This window comes from Strongylocentrotus purpuratus, unplaced genomic scaffold (genome assembly GCF_000002235.5).
Source record: "Strongylocentrotus purpuratus isolate Spur 01 unplaced genomic scaffold, Spur_5.0 spur5_scaffold_3, whole genome shotgun sequence".
NCBI classification, from domain to species: domain Eukaryota; kingdom Metazoa; phylum Echinodermata; class Echinoidea; order Camarodonta; family Strongylocentrotidae; genus Strongylocentrotus; species Strongylocentrotus purpuratus.
In genome coordinates, this window is record NW_022145609.1 from 30,265,820 (window position 1) to 30,285,649 (window position 19,830).

The 19,830-nt window shown below is 35.4% G+C and overlaps 1 protein-coding gene across 5 annotated transcripts in view; it reads right to left on the reverse strand.

The window, feature by feature from the left end:
• Positions 1-1,021: 1,021 nt before the first annotated feature.
• Positions 1,022-19,830, reverse strand: part of LOC591902 (protein Hook homolog 3) — a 49,129-nt gene continuing 30,320 nt past the window's right edge. For 2 of the 5 annotated variants that reach the window (XM_030996396.1, XM_030996394.1), the window contains 12 exons: positions 19,005-19,217; positions 17,354-17,518; positions 16,345-16,493; positions 15,239-15,379; positions 14,538-14,634; positions 13,372-13,437; positions 12,319-12,321; positions 7,510-7,544; positions 6,785-6,867; positions 5,982-6,190; positions 4,036-4,107; positions 1,022-3,429 (listed from right to left, as the gene is read on the reverse strand). In XM_030996396.1, coding sequence (XP_030852256.1) covers positions 3,289-3,429; positions 4,036-4,107; positions 5,982-6,190; positions 6,785-6,867; positions 7,510-7,544; positions 12,319-12,321; positions 13,372-13,437; positions 14,538-14,634; positions 15,239-15,379; positions 16,345-16,493; positions 17,354-17,518; positions 19,005-19,217 — 1,374 coding nt within the window. In that variant the 3' untranslated portion in view covers positions 1,022-3,288. The remainder of the gene's footprint in view (positions 3,430-4,035; positions 4,108-5,981; positions 6,191-6,784; positions 6,868-7,509; positions 7,545-12,318; positions 12,322-13,371; positions 13,438-14,537; positions 14,635-15,238; positions 15,380-16,344; positions 16,494-17,353; positions 17,519-19,004; positions 19,218-19,830) is intronic. The other 3 variants (XM_030996398.1, XM_030996397.1, XM_030996399.1) reach the window with 3 other exon arrangements.

Below are 19,830 nucleotides of genomic sequence, written 5' to 3' on the forward strand. Positions count from 1 at the left end.
AGGATTCTCATTCATAGTGTTATTATGATTTTGTAATTCAAATTATGTATGTGATTAAAAGAATATGAATGTGTAATACTAGCAAACAACTGCAGAAACTAAAACTTCATAACTAAAACATTATCTCATATGTGACGTTTCTGCAAAGGTGGTATCAAAAGCACAAAAACCTGTATTCTCAATATCCACTGCAATTTCAATAAAAATGTTTTGTACAAACCATCATATTCTTTTGTTCAAATTATGGGCAACTTTACTTTAACATACACAAATTATCCATTTCAGAGTTCTGGCACATAGGCACTTTTTTTAAGGAAACATAACCAAACAGCACAGCAAGACAATACTTTTGAGGCATTACAAACCTTTTAAATTATCATCAGTCCAACCTTAAAGTGAATGTGAGCACTGAGATGATGTACATTGGTATACATACAATACACATCAGTGAGGGCATTAGTAAGAGTTACCCACAAAAGGTACCTTTGGAGCAGTCTAACACGCCAAAGGCCATAGCCAAGGGTACTTGGACTGTTTCACAGGTACCGAACGTGGGTAATTTTACTAATGCCCGAACAAAATAATGTATTATTTGTTTCATAAGATGATGTTTTATTTGTTTTATAAAATGTTATATTTGTTTCATAAAATGATGTTTTATAATGTGATTTTACTAATGACCGGTCATATTAAAGTACTTACTAATGACCGGTCATTAGTAAAATTACGTATTAGGCAAAATAAATGCCAGGTCACATGTACGCTCTTAACTAATCATCTGATTAGGATCTACTTCATCATTTTAATATAATTTATAGTAATAGGTGGGAAAAATTCACTTTCAAAATTGAGAGTATATATTTTTTTGACAATGCTGTAGACATGTAGTGATGGCACTTTGGTCATAATGAGGTACCATACAAGAGAATACGAGCTTAAAGACGTTTACAGTGCATTTTATGAATAAAAGTCTCATTTATACAGTGAACAAAAATAATGTAAATGAAGTACATGTATACACGATTCATTATGTGTTAAAGCTTGGACGTTACCAATTTCCCTGCCAATGTTGTTCTGAGGGTAGTAAGGAAAACTTAATAGCGTTTCCTGTCTATGCAAGGGAATAAACTGGTCAATTGTTATCTACATGTGATAAAAAATGGTGAGGGACTGTACCATTAGGTACTCTCAAAACATAATTTTGTTCCACTTAGATAATTCTTACAACCATTTCAGTTAAACCTGAAGGCGATCATGACACCAAATGGACATGGAAGCAAAATACATGTGTGTTCATCACTGAATATTAATTCGTAAAGATGAGCAGAATTGGGATGCTACACTCAAAACCGAAATGTGAACAGTCATCAATATGATAATTCCTACAACCATTTCAGTTAAACCTGAATGCGTTTATAACACCAAATGGTCATTGAAGCAAAAACATGTGTGTTCATCACTTAATATTAATCGCACATATAAGCAGAATTTGGATGCAACATTAAAAACCTATTGGGTGCATAGTCATCAATATGGACAAGTGATCTTTACAAGCCGTACAAATTAACAACGAGATACAAAGAGGCTCATTTGCATTAGAAGCAACATGTTAAGAAATAGGATTAGGCTCCAGCCATTTTGGAAAATTTGCATTCACTGGTAGCATTTTTAATGTTCTTGCTTTTCGATGAAAAGAAACAACCGACTGAATTCAAATGACAATTTTATCTGGGATGCAGAACAATGAATTTGTCACTTCTTCTTCTTCTTCTTTTTTTTTGCCTGTACTTGCTTAGTGCTCATACATCTTGTTAACGTATGAGAAACTTGGATTTTGAGGGAAAGACTGATACATGTCTACCATCTTCATATCAAAGCCAAGCCAAGGAGCACCAGAGTAGCACTGGTTCTATCTTTCAAGTTCAACTGTTCACCAAAAAATTGATTGAATGAAGGAGGATAACAAAAAGTGAATACAGCCAGGATAAGAGCAATTATATATATGCACATTTGGCAATGACCTACGATGATCAGTTCCTTTAAAATAAAAAACCTACAAAATACAGAAGGACAAATAGCACAGTTTATGACTCAAAAGTCTATATAACTAAAAAAAATGTATTTCAAAAAAAGGCAAAGTTAAGAACTATTGAATAAAATAATGAAATGAGAGGGCAGCAAGCACTTAAGACAGCACCATAGTGAACAAAGGTACTGCCATAAAACACAGCAATTATAACCAAAGCCAAGTCCTATCTATTATGAAAGGAATAAGCATGTTCCTCTTCCAACTGCAGGCCCGTCCATTTTTGGAGGCATAAAAAGCATTGCATCATTAGCTGTCCCTTTATTCTCAAAAGGGAGGGGTTTTTTTTAAAAAACAATACAGCAAGAGGAGCATTGTACAACTAAAAGATGCTGTTCAGAACTGTAATGCTAGAATACCTTGCACAGATTTTCTACCAGTGTGCAAACAATGTGAGTTCACTTAAGAACTCCACAGGCAATATCGATGTTACAATATCTCGCAAGAGTATTGTACTAGAGTGTTAATCATGTCAGGGCTTTTCAACGATGTCTTCTAAACAGTGGCTTAGTGGTGGATATTTTACCTGATTGCTAAAAAAGCATAAATGCTTGTTAGTAAGCAACCAAGGGACCGACAGCTTTAGGTCCTCTCTGAGAGACTAAATACAAAGATACTGTTCATAAGGACTCCACAGGCAATATTGATGTTACAATATCTTGCAAGAGTATTGTACTAGAGTGTTAATCATGTCAGGGCTTTGCAATGATATCTTCTAAACAGTGGCTTAGTGGTGATTATTTTACCTGACTGCTAAGAAGCAACCAGGAGACCGACAGCTTTAGGTCCTCTTTGAGGGACCAAATAAAAAGATACTGTTCATAAGAACTCTACAGGCAATATCGATGTTACAATATCTTGCAAGTGTATTGTACCAGAGTGTTAATCATGTCAGGGCTTTGCAAAGATATCTTCTAAACAGTGGCTTATTTAACCTGACTGCTAAGAAGCAACCAGGGGACCGACAGCTTTAGGTCCTCTCCGAGGGACCAAATACAAAGATACTGTTCATAAGAACTCTACAGACAATATTGATGTTACAATATCTTGCAAGAGTATTGTATCAGAGTGTCAATCATGTCAGGGGCTTGGAAGGATGTCTTCTAAACAGGAAATACATGTACTGTATGAATGATGAGGTTTTGGATGAAGTCTCTGTTTGTCTTCATTATTTCCAGAAGGATTCGGTCGGGTGGCCCTGGTTATCTGGCTGAGTTGCCGCTGTTGTTCAGGATGGCTTGTGATCTACGGCTTGAAGCTTGCCTCTGTCGGGCTAGGAACGACTGGCCCCCGCCGGTTTGGGACAATCTGTCCTCAGCTGCCTTGCGATGGAGCTGCATCCCCTGTAATAACACAGACAAAACATCATATATTACATCTGACTCTACATTGATGTCATTTTCGAAAAGTACCTCTTAGCTAACTACATGGCTCCAGGACACTTTTTTGTGTACTGCGATAATTAAAAATAGGCTCATGCAATGTCTATGTAGAAAGCCATGAGGTTGTTGGGGTTATCCTCAAACCTAGAGAGTCATTTGGTCCTGGTCACTTGATCCTGGTCCTGTCAGTGTCGAGCCTAAAAGTATTTGAATACGGAGATCCTTTGTTTTTGCAATGACATCACCTCCTTTTCTTGTGAAAATGACATTGTTGATGCTCAAATTTTGGTGAGATTTTCGGCACATTTACTCTCTAGAATATAAGGATTTAAGTTTTTGGCACATTTACTTTCTAGAATATTAGGATTAAAGTTTCAGGATTAAGGATTAAAGTTTTTAGCACATTTATTCTCTAGAATATAAGGATTAAAGTGAGATCAAGCAGTAGGGGAATACAGCAATTCTTGTCAAGGTGCGCAGACATAGGGCCCCCACTCATATGTACATGTAAGAATAAACATCATACATTCTCATAAATCAAACATCCTACAATGTACATGGACTTACCAGATTATACCATGCTGATACAACTAATTTCTCTTCTGTATCCCTCGTGATCTTTGACTTGTCTCTCTCATGCTGAAAGAGGAAGAGAATAAAACACCATTAGCAATATTCTTTTATTTTTGTTTACCTGAAACAAGCATGTTTTCTACATCTGTGGATTATGTCTTCAATGCATTTCTCACATCTTTTTTAAATTAAAGGGAGTCAGATACAAACACGAGATTTGTAACATTTTTATCTAAATGTACATTTGGAAGATCTGACGATGTCTACCTCTTGACACCAAATTTGTTAATCAGTAATGAAATTGTGATGTTATTTTCCTTCCTTTCTTCAATTTCTGTCGTATAATTTGATATCATAAATTTACCACTGTTTCAACATCTCCTCAAGCCTTTACCCAATATCTTTTGATGGTAAGATGACTCTGGGGGTATTCACAGATGAATGACATGTTCTCATGCGACTGGGGGATGTTTCACAAAGATCCTAAGTTGAACTTAACAATTATGGAAAGCTGTTAGTATCTTTGAAAATATTTGGTGAAAGTTCTGTTAAAAGGCATACAATGTTGATTCAAATCATTCATATTTTCTATTATCATGGGAGATTTCATGTTCTTGACATGGAATTTACAAACAAATCTAAAATACTTTAATTTTAGCTTTTGAATATATTTTATTTTAAGGCTACAAATGGCTCTCTATAATTTAAAGTCCATCTTAGAGTTAAGTTTGACTTAGAATCTTTGTGAAACACCCCCTAGTCTGCAGTTGACATCTTGAACTATGTGAATTCTTACGCCTAAGTCACACTGCCAAAGCACCTCCAGAAAGACCGATTTTCTACCATTGTGGATAGTGTACTTTTCTGTCCTGACTGTTGCCAACTAAATTTCATTAATCTGACTGGGGTACACATGTCAGCCTTTGACCAAACACATTACTACGGACTTGTTAATTTAATTACTCAATATTTCTAAGTATCATTTGAAGTGTTCACACTCGTACAAGCATTGCTTTTTAATGGACCCCTCTGTTTTCAATATGTATTTCTACATTTATTGTGAATGTTTATAATTGATTTGTAATGTATTGTCGAAATTGATATCGAAAATTGAATTTAAATTACCCTTATATACCCCTACCCCTAACCCTCATCCTAATCTTTACCATAACCATAACCCTAATCCTAAACATAACCTAAAACTCTCTTGAAACCCTGCCCCAAAACTTTATACAGTTAACTAAATTATTCATACCCTTAACAAATTTTTGTAATTTTTAAGGTATGATGAAAATTGATTTGTTACAATTTATGTTTATTGAAAATGTGACATTTTGAATTATTCAACAAAGGCCTTCATTTAAACAGTCCACCTTTCATTCTTGAGTGATACAAAACACATAAAACATCAAATTTGTGGCAAGGGGTATGAATAATTTAGTTGTTAACTGTATAGAATAAACCTGCTGTTGGCTTTTAAAATCTATGGACAGGGGGGATAGAACAGGAAAGTGTCTTCTTAAAGGTAAAGACCAGTTTTGGAAACACCCCCCTCTCAAAAAAAGAAAAGGAAGCTCTTATTACCAATCATGTGAAAGAATATGTTTTGACTAATAAGTGCTGAATATAAACTTTGCTGAGAAACCGCCAACTAATTGATATATTTGGTAAATTATTATATCTATTTGGACCTGATAGATATTGTGCACGTGTCGCGTAGTCCCATATACATATTTTTGTGTACAGTGTTTGTAACTTTACCAAGACTGGGCCAAATTTCTTATCATTTTGATGATTCCAGAACCTTGGAGTACACACCAATACTTATATGCCAGATGATCAACCTTTTCTGATCGATTCCACAACATTTCTTTCACAATGCAATCGATTTCACAACGTTTCTTTCACAACTGGTCTTTATCTTTAAATTCTTTCCTTACCTCCAGATGTTCGATGAGCTTCTGCTTCTCCTGGAGTTGGCTTCTTAGAAGCTGTATCTCCGAGGTTGATGCTCCAGTGCTGTGCTTAGGGTCTAGGGTTCTTATCACTGACTTGGCCTTCTCGAGGTACTTGCGATACCTCTCCTCCATCGATCGCATCTCATCCTCCTTTTTGTGTAAGACGTCTTTCAGCTTGTGTACTTGCTCATCTACAAGGGTGTAAAGAATTAAAAACTCAATCAAACATTCAGTCAATCTATGGAATCATTTCAGCTCATCACGATAGTAACACATGTATACCGGTATTCAAATCAATCAATAACCAATACAAATAATACATGTTTGTGAGTACATTAGTCAATATGCACTACCCGCAGGTCAAGTCACAGTAGGATAATGAACAAGACTTGTCAAGTTAATTATCAGTCTCATTATGACTTAACCAAGTGCAGTGCATATCACTAATGCACAAGCTAAAAACATGTTTATTTGTATTATAAGATGGGTCTACGATATGAGTAGAGTCGAAAAATTGACGGTTGTTATCACCCGGCCAAAATGCACCCCGTGCATACATATATGGTAAAAATTAATGCACGCACATGTGATCCATTTCCACGCTTCTCATTGGCTACATTCTTAAACTTATTTTATACAAAATTTGTAATGGTCCATTGATGATTATTGTGCATTTAATTTCAGTAAAGAAATGCCAGTCCTTGTGGGCAATACAGCAATGTAGAATTATAATGCATGATTAAGTCAAAAGCCTTCAATTATAAACCAATAATTTGTACACTCACTTGTATTTGTAAATTTAGGTTCTAGGTCATCAATATGTGCCTTCTTTCTCGACAGTTCCGTCTCACTCTCTCTTAGTTTCTCTCTGCATTAGAAGAAAAAGAACATGTAATTGAAGTCCACTGACCATACTTTATGCAAGTTTTATAGACTATATGTACATATATACACCCATTCTTGTAAAGCTTGGACAATGATTTTATATTAAAGGCAAGGCTTAGGTATTTTGTCCCATACATTACCAATAACAGCGAGGAATTTACTATACCTGGCGATTGCTTTAACACTCCAGCCCTACTAGAGCTGTGATCCTGTACTCTTCATTCTGTGATACTTGGTAACATTTCAGATCAAATACACTTTACCATGGAATCGCCCAATTCTATAAGCAATTCCTAAGGAGGTAATCTTCATGAAATTTTCAGGTCCCACTCTTACAAACTAATAGTTCTACACTGTTTTTAATTTACAATACAACATTTGGAATAAATAATTTTAATGCTATTTTCATACATACCTGGTAATTCAAGTTTTACTGATTATATAAAAATATTGAAGTTTTAGTAATGTTTATGATTTAACTTATGCCCAATACTCCACTTCATATGTTAAGAGCTTCAAAACTTCACAACCATTTACAACCAGGAATCTTGCTATTCATAAACATACAATTTTGTTTGCTTACATAAAGAAATTTGAGCTTTTAAATTGATCCAGAATTACTTACTTGTGTTCTTGAAGTTTCTTCCTGAGTTCTTGATTCTGTTAAAAAGAAAAAAAAAAAAAAAAACATTTTACCTCATCAGTCAATTAATTGAAATAAAAATATACAATCAAGGAGATGAAGTAGTATAACAGAAGTAAACAAAAATTAAGCAGATAAATGGCTAGCAGTAATCATTTTTCTTGTTGTAATGTTACAAAAAATCTTGCTAAAAACAAATTCATCTTCATGCCTATAGTATAGAGTATAGAGAATCTACCTCTATCACACTAATTGTAATTATTACTTTTCCGGGAGTAGTTTTTAAATTCTTTCAAATGAACTTTGCATACATTTACTGTACGTTCGCACATGTATTTCTGAAGGGACAGTGATTTTATTGCAGGCTATACATTATATTATTCTTGCTATGATTATCATCGTACTACACTTTGATGCCAATTTAAAGTCATGATGAATTTCTTCTTTTTTCCCCTTTTTTCAGTCCTCTTCATTCAATGTGCAGCTACATTGCGACAAGACAAGCTAGTATGAGCAATGCATAGATGTGAACAGTGAAGCTTCTTTGTGAACCAGGGTCCCATTGCACAAAACTTACCATTTATGGTAACTTTGACATCAATGGTAACTACCATGGAAACCTTGATTTTGATTGGCTGTTGAGCCCTGTTACCATGGTAGTTGCCATTGATGGCAAAGTTACCATCAATGGTAAGTTGTATGCAACGGGCCCAGAAGTAAAAAAACGGCACCAATCACCATTAATAGCATAACGATAGTATGAAAGTGTTTGCAGAGCAAGGAAAAGCTGGTACATTGTGTCAAAGAAAGTGCAACTGCAATATCTTCTATCAAGAAAATGAATATGAAATCATGGTTGTATTAATGTCCCTGCAATTAAGGTTCTTGTATAGATTGCAGCACTGTAGCAGCTAACCCCCCCCCCCCCCTCCCCACCGGAATCGGTATATGAAATCTGCACTGCAATCGCGGTAGATGTTCTTGATGCCACAAGTTGATAAAATTTAAGTTTTTAAAAAAAAATCTTTTTACTAAACTAACAATACCAAGAAAATTTAAAGCCTTCTTAAACCAATAAATGAAAATAACAGATAATGCATGTAAATCGGTTTTGTAGTGATCTTGTGAAATGCACTCAGTATTAATGAAATTAATTATTCAGATTTCAAAAGGCTTTCGGTAAATCATTTTGATTATGACGAATAGCAAGGGTCATTACACTAACATTTTGGGATCAATGAAAATATATTTAATGCCACTGAATATAAACATGATTATGATAACATAAGTATTCAAAGGCAGAAAAATGTAAAAGCCATGTTATATACATGTATGTAGAATAATGATATATAGTAGTACAGAGATGGGAGCTATCTGTGATTATAATAAACAAGTGTATGACTGGTTTCATTTTCTCATCAACTGAAACCATTAATGGATTGCGGCTGCTAATGAAAAAGGCTAGACATATCGTCCTTTATATATAGTATACATAATGGCAAGGAGTACCATACATGTATGTGGATTCTAGTTTGATTTAAACCAAGCCATGGAACAGAATACTTTCAGATTATACTTGTAGGGTATAACTCTGTTAGAGCACAACAACAAAAACTACAAATGAGAAGAAGAATGAATGTTTTTTCTACTCCAAAATATTATAAAGAGCAACAAGTTTTGCATAGATGTGAGAAGTTCCTGGAAAAATAACTTTGTTTAAAGGATGGACAGAAAATTAAAGCAAGGAAGTAAAAGCAAACTGTAAATACAAATACGAAAGGGAGAAAGAAAGAGAGAATATATATTTGACTTATATCAAGAGAGCTGAATGATGAGACTGCCACAATATAATACAGAAATTCACATCAATGTAAAGCAAGTTTTGAAAATATCTTTTCTTCTTGGTAAAAGCAGTCACACAGCAAGCAACAACAGGAATAGACTGCCAACTTTTATAAATAGACAATGGAATTGTTTTTTTAACACCAAATAATGGAATTGTTTTTTAACACCAAATTATGAATTATAAGACCTAAATAATGTATCTAATTCGGACTTAATGGGGCAATTTACCCCGATTCCAGTATTCTTATCTATACAAGTTATTCTATTTTACGTCCTTCGAAATAAGAATGGGTGTGAAGTATGACAAAACTTTTGAATTGGTTACACATTATTTATCCTTACTCATAAATTTGCATGTCAATCCCTTTTTATTCAAAGCATGGGTTGAATATTTCAATATGAAAGGAATCTCCAAATTATGTTTTATCTTTACTTTATTTTTCAGTCTTCAATTAAATACCATGATAACTTTTGTAACCCTGTACCTATTCACAATCTATCGAAACCTTCCGTTTCCATAATCATTGGATGCGCACGTAAAGCCTGCATATACATGTATGTGCACTATCTCCACTCCCTATACAACATTCTGTGACAATGCAACAGAAAAATGCCTGCATGCATACATGCAAAGCATCGACAATTCCATGCGCGAGTGCATTGTCATTTTCCTTGGTGTTTCTTCATACAGACGACTTCTCTAAGTGGAAGAGACCCCTTAACCTCAAAGAAATAAAGCTATAAAAAAGATCATGGCAAACAGCACTGCAATAGCTCCTACATGACTCTAGACACACATTAATAGCAAAAGCAACATGGATGAAAGGAATCAAATCTCAAATAGTCAAGTCATACTCACAAACTGAATGATTGGTAGAAAGGGGGTAATATAGAGAGCGGCAGCCATATTGGATTGAAGGGGAGGGGGGAAGGAGGATTAAAAGGGGGGGTAGGAGGATTAAAAGTGGGGTTGGGGTTGGAAGATGCAAGGTGGAAAATGGGGAAAGTAAATACAAATGCATAATAAATAATACAAATCAATGAAACATATCAATTAGTCAGATATCATGCATGGATTATTCAAAATGAAGTAAAGAAAACATGTTAGTATAAATATATTTGATAAATAAAACATTCAAATGATATCAAAATGAATAACATGGCTAGTTAGTTAATTTGTTAATGGAAGTCTTTCCCATCAAATATTTTAGTTTTAAATGCAGGAGAGTGCAAAATTAGCTAATGGGTATTCAAAATGTATAAAACCAATTTACAAATCAATTATACACTCTGGTATTTAAAGATAAAAGTATACTAAAAAGTGAGAAGCTCAACATTTTCAACATATAACTTGATATAGAAGAGATTGTCTTACAGTTCGATTCCACTGAACATCATTAAATGAGACACAATAAGCCAACCCATAGGAAACATGTCTAGACAATTATTTATGTATCGGTCTACACAAATCATCAGCTGAGCGCCAGAAGGGCATTGATACATTGACTTGACAGAAAGGGACATGACTTAATGCCCTCTGCTTCTTACCAGATACGCATGTACATAGAATATATTCTTTTCCAGTATGTGCCCCAAAAGCTCTGCCCCTTCCCCCCCCCCCCAGATTAGCAACTGCTTACAATACTTTGTACACATATTCACATAGTTTAAGCCTATAAATTATATCTAGACATTAAATAGGAATATTGAGTATCAGGTTAGCTTCAAACAATTTCTAAACAATCACACACAATCTAATCACTGCTTTTACTCATAGCAGAAATATGCAAAATCATATTGAACATATTAAAGTTCAGCAGCAGAAATTAAAAGGTAACTATCTTTGCATAAAAGAAAGGCAATTTTCCACAATGTGCACTGTCTTCACAAATATATTTTTCACTGTGTAAATCAAAAGGATGTGAGTCCAGATAGGTTTGCTAGTTTCAAACAGTAAAACAAATCAAATAATCTTGCTTGCAGATTTTCATGAATCTTCAGAAGGGTATGTTGTCTATTAAATGTACATGTCTTCAATGGTATGCATTCACTGTAATTAGTGTTAATTGATTAATCCAACAGCAAACATGGCAGTTTTTCAATCATTCGTATATTAAGTTATTTTTATAAGACCATTTCATGTATGAGTACAAGTGCATTCAGACTACTGTTTTTTTAAATATCCTTTACTGATCCAAATGCACGCTTTTGGGAGATCATCGTTTCGGTAAAGACAAATATAGGTCTAAATAAAATAGTGAATTAGATATATCAAGCTTTATATGAATATATTTTAACAGTTTCACAACCTTGAGATAAGGAGGCCCATGACAAAAACACATGTTTACATACAAATGTTTATATTCTGTTTGAAAGACTAATTCAAACCTTTATCAGGTAAATCAAGATTAACATATCTGTATTTGAAGAGTCGTTTTCTGAGTTTAAAGGGTTTAAATGATTTGTGAATTCATGTAACTTTACAGCTTTACTCAATAATAAAATCATTATGCATCTACTTTTTGGAGATGATAATGTGTATATTCCTATGGCGACTGAAAATAAGGATAAATAAAATGGTGATATATATACAAATATCATCCATGAAAATATATTATACTATGGACCAGTGAAAGTTATAAATTATAATATTGAGATTAAAAACAAAACGTATTATACATGTGAGTGCATGTGAGAGTTATGTCTTGAGTAGTATGCTATTGTAAAAGCGAACAACTAGAAGTAAATAATATTACCCATGAACATTATGTAGTGGGCCAATGGTTATTGGTAATGAAATACCCCTAATCCCATTTTTAATAAATATGATTATATTGGAAATGAAATAGCCCTAATCCCATCTTTAATAAATATGATTATATGTTATGTATGGTGTACATGTAAATACCAGTATTGTTGCACTTTATTACTACACTTTATATGCACAAACTGAGTAAAATATGTGAATATAAATCATTAAACTATAGGTTATGGAACAGTATTAAATCAAGATTGAAAAATATACTAAATGTTAAACATATTCAGAAGCAGCACAAATTATAATACACCAGTTAACAATTAAATATTCTAGAATAAATCATGTGCTTGGCAGACTTGCTCAAATAAATTTTTTGTTAAATTTTACCTTTTGTAATGAAAGGATAAAACAATAACAGAAAAAACTTAATCTTAACATCTATCAAGTTGGAAAATAATATACTCCGGCAGCCCACTAAGTCAACGATACAGGTGTGTACGTATAAAATGGAATGTGTTGTGTAGTGTTGTGTACACATCGGCTATGAAAAGTCGCACACAAATTTGCATTTTTCTAAAAAGTACATCTCACATGTACCATCACGCTCGTCTGCCAAGCACAATAAAAGTATATTAATGCACACATGTACATGTACATATCATATCGGGTTATTATGCATATACCATTACAATCATCAGCTGCTGAGAGCCAGAAGGGCATTAGATCAATTGAAAGCACTTAACATATGACCTTATGACCTTATGACTCTCAGCATAGGACATACAGTTAACAACTAAATCATTCACACCCCTCTTGAATTTGATGTTTCTTTTTAGTTACCGGTATCTGTAACTCAAGGAGTAAAGGTGGACTGTTTGAATTACGACCTTTTTTTAATACTTTAATAGCGAGGGCAATATTTTGCTCCCACTACTCAAACTTCCCTTTAAGTTTTTATATGTTACATTCTCAAGAAACATAAATCAGAACAAATCAATTTATCATATACTTAAAAAATTACAAAATTTGGTAAGGGTATGAATAATTTAGTTGTTAACTGAACATTATACATGTGCATGGGTGGTTTAAGTTGATTAAATCATAACATCATCTACGATATGTGGGGTTAGTATAAAGCAGTCATATGCAGGCCAAGAGGCAACACAACTTTCCAGTGAGCATGGTGGGGGGGGGGGGGGTGTAAGAGTGGGGTGGGGGGAGCATAACACAGGGTAGTGTACCTCATTTGACATGTCTGCGATCGATGAAGATGATGATGGTGGTGGTGGTAACTTTCCCGGGGAAGACTGCAGCACCGCGAAGAGAGATTATTAGAACTCAGAGGAGTTAGTACCTTGTGGTATACATGTACCCTAAGACTGAGAAGCAAGCCCACTCTGACCCACTCGGCATGCATTACAGTCCATACCACATGATCACACTTACATATCGAGGGTTCAGTGACTCGAAGACGTAACTCCATATTTTGCCAAAATGAGTATTTGATATCAAAATGATCAGAAAAATGTGGGCTTTCCAGGACACACAAAGACTTAAATCCATCCAACACCCCATTGAAGTCAATGGCTAGTGAAAGATAGACTTAACTCCTTAAGGCCCAAGTGCTCAGTGAGACATAAACCAGTTTTTCTCAAAATAGCCAAAATGGAGTTACGTATTTGTGTCACTGACCTCTCGATATATGGACACACATGTAGAGAGTACAGGTTAAAGGAGAAATTTAGAATTTGATATTCTATCTTTTGGGTCATAGATTTCAAATACATCCCCAGACGTATCCCAAATATTTTCTTCCTACAGACCATGTTTTTCATTTGGATTTTGATCTATTGGACATAAGAATAGATAATCAGATTTGTTTTCAATGTTTGTTTTCAAAATAATGACTCTCCCCGGAATAAAAGGAAAAGTATTCTGATAAATATGCATGAATAAACATGTTAGTGGTATTCCAAAACCAATGCGTTAGTTTATCCTTGGCAGCTAGAATATGCCTGAAATTAATCTTGAGTACTAATGGCCCGATATTATGTAAACTGGTAATAAATACTTTAATGTTAGAAATATGACAGACTGAATAAAAGAACAGATCTAATCTACAACTACATAATATATCATTCATAGTACAAGTTACAACACTGCACCATATATTTCATACACAAAAACATATAATAGCAAGAACTGTATTTGTAGAGTAGCTTGTTGCATGCTAGTAGCATCAGAAATTGTAATATGAAAGTTTAAGACGATATTGATCTTGGTTCTGACAGAGGTGGTGTGGGTTGTGTTTTGTGTGAATGGCTCTACTAGAAATAGAATGTGCACGGCTCAGCTGATGCTGTGCCACCACAGAAAGATATATGTGGGACTGAAGAGAAAAACTTACTTCTCCTACGACGTTTGAGGATACGCCTTCTCTCTGTTGCTGTTGTTTCAATTCCTCACACTCTGCTTCGAGTGCCAGTATACGCTGATTACCGATTCTTTGGAAGACAAGATTAAAAAATAACAAAATGGTTAACAAACTTCTCGACGGTCTGTTAAAGGCATCGTTTAACAATGTTAAATCTGAGATGCATGGCCCTCCCTGATATCAGTGTCTGTGATGCCCTAAAAAAAAATCTCGCTTCAAAATGATCATGAAGTGCCTCAAAAATTAAAAATCTTTGAGTGACCGGTTTTACCATACTCGTTTTCCCCAATAGACTGTAGTGTTATGAAAACCATTAGGAAAATGCAAAAATTTGATTTTGATTTCCAATCATAAATATCTTGATAATCAGATAAGCGATCGGCTTGTAAAAGTCATGGGGTTCCTGACTGACCTAAAGGTCTATAATTATCATTGCAGCATGAGCTAAATTCATGATTTTGTTTCAGAATCTGAGACAAAGTTACCCACTCCCTTTAAAGACTGCAGTGACAACTACTGACTTTTCGAAGGAATAGGTATAATATGAAATTTAGTGTAGACACAAATTTACTGGATAATTTGCGATCGAGATAGTTCAAATAGCGGGATATTTGGCAATCTGAAGCTGATGAAAACAGGCCTATTGTTCACTGAATGAGAGGATGCTGTCTCACCTGTTCTCAGACTCCAGGTCATTTTTCCTAGCGTTTGAATCTTCTAAGAGGCTCTGTAGTAGCTGCGTCTGCTCATCGGCTGTCTCACCTTGCTTCATCTTCAGCATCTTATTCTCATGCTGTAACCGAATCATCTTCTCTCTGCAATAAAATCATATTAAAGATGGTGTCATTAAACAGGGAGATGTGACTTGGTCTAGCGGCATGTTCACTTGGTCAGCTCTCTGTCTCTTCGCCTACAAACTGACTCAGGCGACCCCAGTTTGAAACTGAGTCACATCTTTCGGATGGTGACGTTAAAGGTCGGTCCCCAGACGTAAATAATCATATCTGATTGATACACGTCTGTAAAAACCAAATTACACACACATGGCACTTGCAGTCATTCATTGAATACAAATGCAGGACAGAACGTTTTGATACCGAAGGAACAATATGAGATCATATTCAACAAGATTCATTTCAATTTCCATTCTGCTACCAGAATCAGAAATTGTTACAAGCAGTTAACTACTGAATTCCGTCAATTCCCTGGGCTTACTACAGAAACCACACAAAACTAATCTACAGACAATCGGTCCTTTTGGTTTACCATTGGCTGAAAGTGAAACCCTTGGTAGTACATTGTACCTGACCTCAGGTTTTAACATGGCAGTGACCCTGGCAATTCTATCTCAGGACTGTCTACTTCCCCGTAGCTACTCAAACTACAGATTATCTTAATCCTTTGAATACTAAATTCTCTGATTCTTTAAGCTTTAATACAGAGATCAACCAGTTCCGATACAATGGGTTACATAGTAATTTTATTACAGATCATTTTAAACATTGATAATCAATGGAGGCACAATGGCTCAGTGGTAGAGCAGTGGTCTTGTAACCGGGAGGTCCCAGATTAGAAACAAGTTGATGCGCTAGTGCCTTTCAGAAAGGCATAAATCCTCATTACCAAGTCCCTCGGAGAGGACTTAAAGCCGTCGTTCCCCTGTTTGCATACTTACAAGCATGCACATGCTTTCTTAGCAGTCAGGTAAAACAAACGAACCAAACCAATCGGACAATGATTCTTTTGGTTCTACCAAGGTCTGAAGAACCCTTGGTCTTACCTGACTTCCGGTGGTAACATGGCAGTGAGACCTGACGATCCTAGCTCTGAACTGTTGACTCCGCCTTCACCAAAGGCATTCCCTTGAAGCTGGTTCAGTGTCAGTTCTTCATTGGTCTCCTTCAATGAATCTCTTTCTAGTCTGAACCTCTGTACAAGAAAATGATAAGAATGTATGAATTGGAGCTCTCTTTACACCTGGGCCCTGTTGCACAAAACTTACCATTGATGGTAACTTTGCCATCAATGGTAACTACCATGGAAACCTTGATTTTGATTGGCTGTTGAGCCCTATTACCATGGTAGTTGCCATTGATGGCAAAGTTACCATCAATGGTAAGTTTTATGCAACAGGCCCAGATATTCTGCTGATACTGTCATGAAAAGAGATTAATATCAATAAGCTTGTAACACTTCTTTTCATTTGCCATGGTCACTCCTGTCTCAATCCTGATGGGTCAACAATATTTTCATGATCTTTTTTAGCTGGGGATGCCAATTCCAACCTCCTTCACACAAAGATTCACATCCTTAACACAGAGTGACACTATGGAACTTGGGAAATAAAATATCGGACATGTATTATGAATATGCCCATAGAAGTTCATATTTTGAAAGGGTTTAGGAATAACTGCTTATTTATTTGTTATGTATTCATACAAAAATCCTGCATTACTTGTAAAATGTAATAGGAAATTTTTGCTCTTTGAAAGAGAACTTACACCATTTACGCACAGAAATACACATACACTGCTCTTTCCATTAAATTGCACAAAGTCAAAGAAAGATAGTCTTACTCCAGTTCTAGATAAATATTAAATTATGCTACAGTAAAAAATGGAAAATGTATCCTTAAATATCACATTTTAGCGATGTAATCGGCGGTCCCGCTACCCGAATCTGAAAAAATTGAATATCTTGCGCGTGCATTCAAGGAATATGGGTACCATAAAATGAGCTGTATTTCAAGTATTTTTCAGATTTAGAGCATAAAAAGAGTGAAAGTGTACCTCGGCTTCAGCTTGGAGTTGAGTTGTTTTCTCTTGCGCTCTGGTGGCTTCAAACTCTGCCTTGTCTGCTCGTCTTGTTTCTTCAGACATCTTGGAATGGAGCTCATGTACCTGTCGCTTGTAGGTTTCTAGTTGGCTCTTGAGTGCGTTGGCCTTCTTCAGCTCCTACAATCATACAAATCAATGCCATAGAGAATTTATAGAGCTGAGACCTGTTTCACAAAGCCTTTTTTCAATGACAAATGACAAAAATCATTGACAAATCTGTAGATAACCAATCAGAAGCAAGGATTTCAGTAGCTTACAAAAACTGTCATTTGTCACTGATGACAAGTTTTGTGAAACGCCCCCCTGGACCATCTCTTGAGATGTATCAGATGTGGCACTAATGTCCTTTGGTATTAAAGACATTAATCTACATTTGCCACATTTAACCCAGGTGAGGTAAATGGGTACCTGGTAGGATTATTCCTTGAAATGCACTGTGCGCCGATTACGGCTGCCGGAGCTAAAGCTAGGGTAATAATTTCCAAAGCTCTTTGGAAGGCATAGGGATGTTATATAATGTGATATGTGCTATACAAGAACTGAATTTTATTATTATCAACTTTGTATTAAAGAAGATAATAAAGATGAAGAAGTTAATCACTGTATTACATTATATACGTACCTTGAAGTTTGGTAATAGTCAAGTTTATCAATACTTTCATAGATATGTTTCCTTTCTTTTCTTAATTTCTTTGTTCGATGATAGTTAAAGGACTTGATCATTCTACCTCGGAAGAAAGTACTGCAATCTAAACTATTGTATCTATTGTAGTTTAACACAGGAATGAAGCAGAGCAGATAAAGAAAGACACATTTCAAAGATAGATTTAAGTTACTCAATGAACTAGTTCAGTAACTTCAGTGTAACAAGTACTTATCAGACCTTTCGTGATTTCAAAAGTAAATGAAGGTTCAATTAAAATGTATCACTGTAAACGCTGTTATTTTAGCATGATTAATTTTTCACGCTGAATGACCCAATAAAAACGCTGGTTCTTAAATTTGTGTTGCACGCAATTCAGTCCGTTCAAAAAATGCATACGAAGTCATGCTTATATTTTTCGCAAGTTCTAAAATTCGCGTTTGCCGATTTTAGCTGGAGATACACGAAAATTAATATACCGTGAATATTTCTACTTTTACAGTAGTACTTTATAAATGAACTATTTTATAGGAGAATCTTTCAAATAAAAATATTCATCACACTTTATGAAAAAGAGCTTGAAAATAGATTGCAACTACTATTCAACATCAGAGCAAATTGCCATACAGACCAACAAATCTCTACTTCTTCTTTTTTTAAAGAAAAATGAAAGAGAAAGATGAAGAGTCTACGAATAAAGGAGGTATCTCACTGAGCGGCGAATGCTTGCAAATGTAGCAAATTTGGGGTTTCGCCAGGGTTCGTAAAAGTTCCCAAACATTCACAAGTAGTGGCAAAGGATTGGTAACTACATGTACTTGCTCGCAACAACTGTCGCTAAAATTTGCTTACAGTAACTAATAGTCGCCGACTGCCAAAATTCCCCAAATTCGCAATGTTCGTAAGCAATCGCTGCTCAGTGAGATACTCCCTTTAAGAATCCCTGATTTAGCAACTCACCTCTTCAAGTTCCATGGTGTTCTGCATGTACATGATGTTCTTGTCTTCCAAGAGCTTGACTTGTCTTTTCAGGTCTCCAAGGTCTTCCAGCTTCTTCTTGAGCGTGTCTATGGTGCCTTCGTATTTGCTGACCTTGTCCGAGGTATGCCTGAGAATATCCATCTCATCTTTGAGAGAGCGAGCTTCTTCTGCTAGGTTCTGTAGCTGCTCGTTCTGTGGGTCAGAGGGAAAACAACTTTTTGTGTAACTTCTACGTGTATGTACCGGTTCATATGAAATCAGTGAAAGTGAACAATATACAGTAGGCCTACGGTTGCACCATGTGAATGAGAGGGGAGGATCGGGGAGTCCTGAAAAGGACTGTTGGTAATCTTTCTTATATAGTCTTAAATAGGACGATGGTAGTCCTAAAGGGAAATATATAGGATGGGTAGTAGGAGGGCTCGATGTTTCAAACAGGTTGACTTTCCGTCGTCAGGAATGGGGGGATACATATTACTCCTCCATACCATAATCTACATGTAGCTCACATCAATACAGTACTACATATTTTCTAATATTATGAAACTTGTATCATTATAATAGCATTTCTTCAAGGTTATGCCTGCACGGATTGAATTCCTGCCTGGGAAGAGCACATATCGTCGCACGGCTGGCAGAAGGGCGTTAGCGCGCGATCGACTCGAAAACTACTTTTCGAGTTATTCGCATTTAAAGATTTGTTTTATATTTAAACTGCTTTCCGTCCCGAAATTTGGTTTAAAACTTAAAAGACTAATAGAAATGTTAAAGCAGAACACGACAAGACATTTTTTCCCGGAAATAA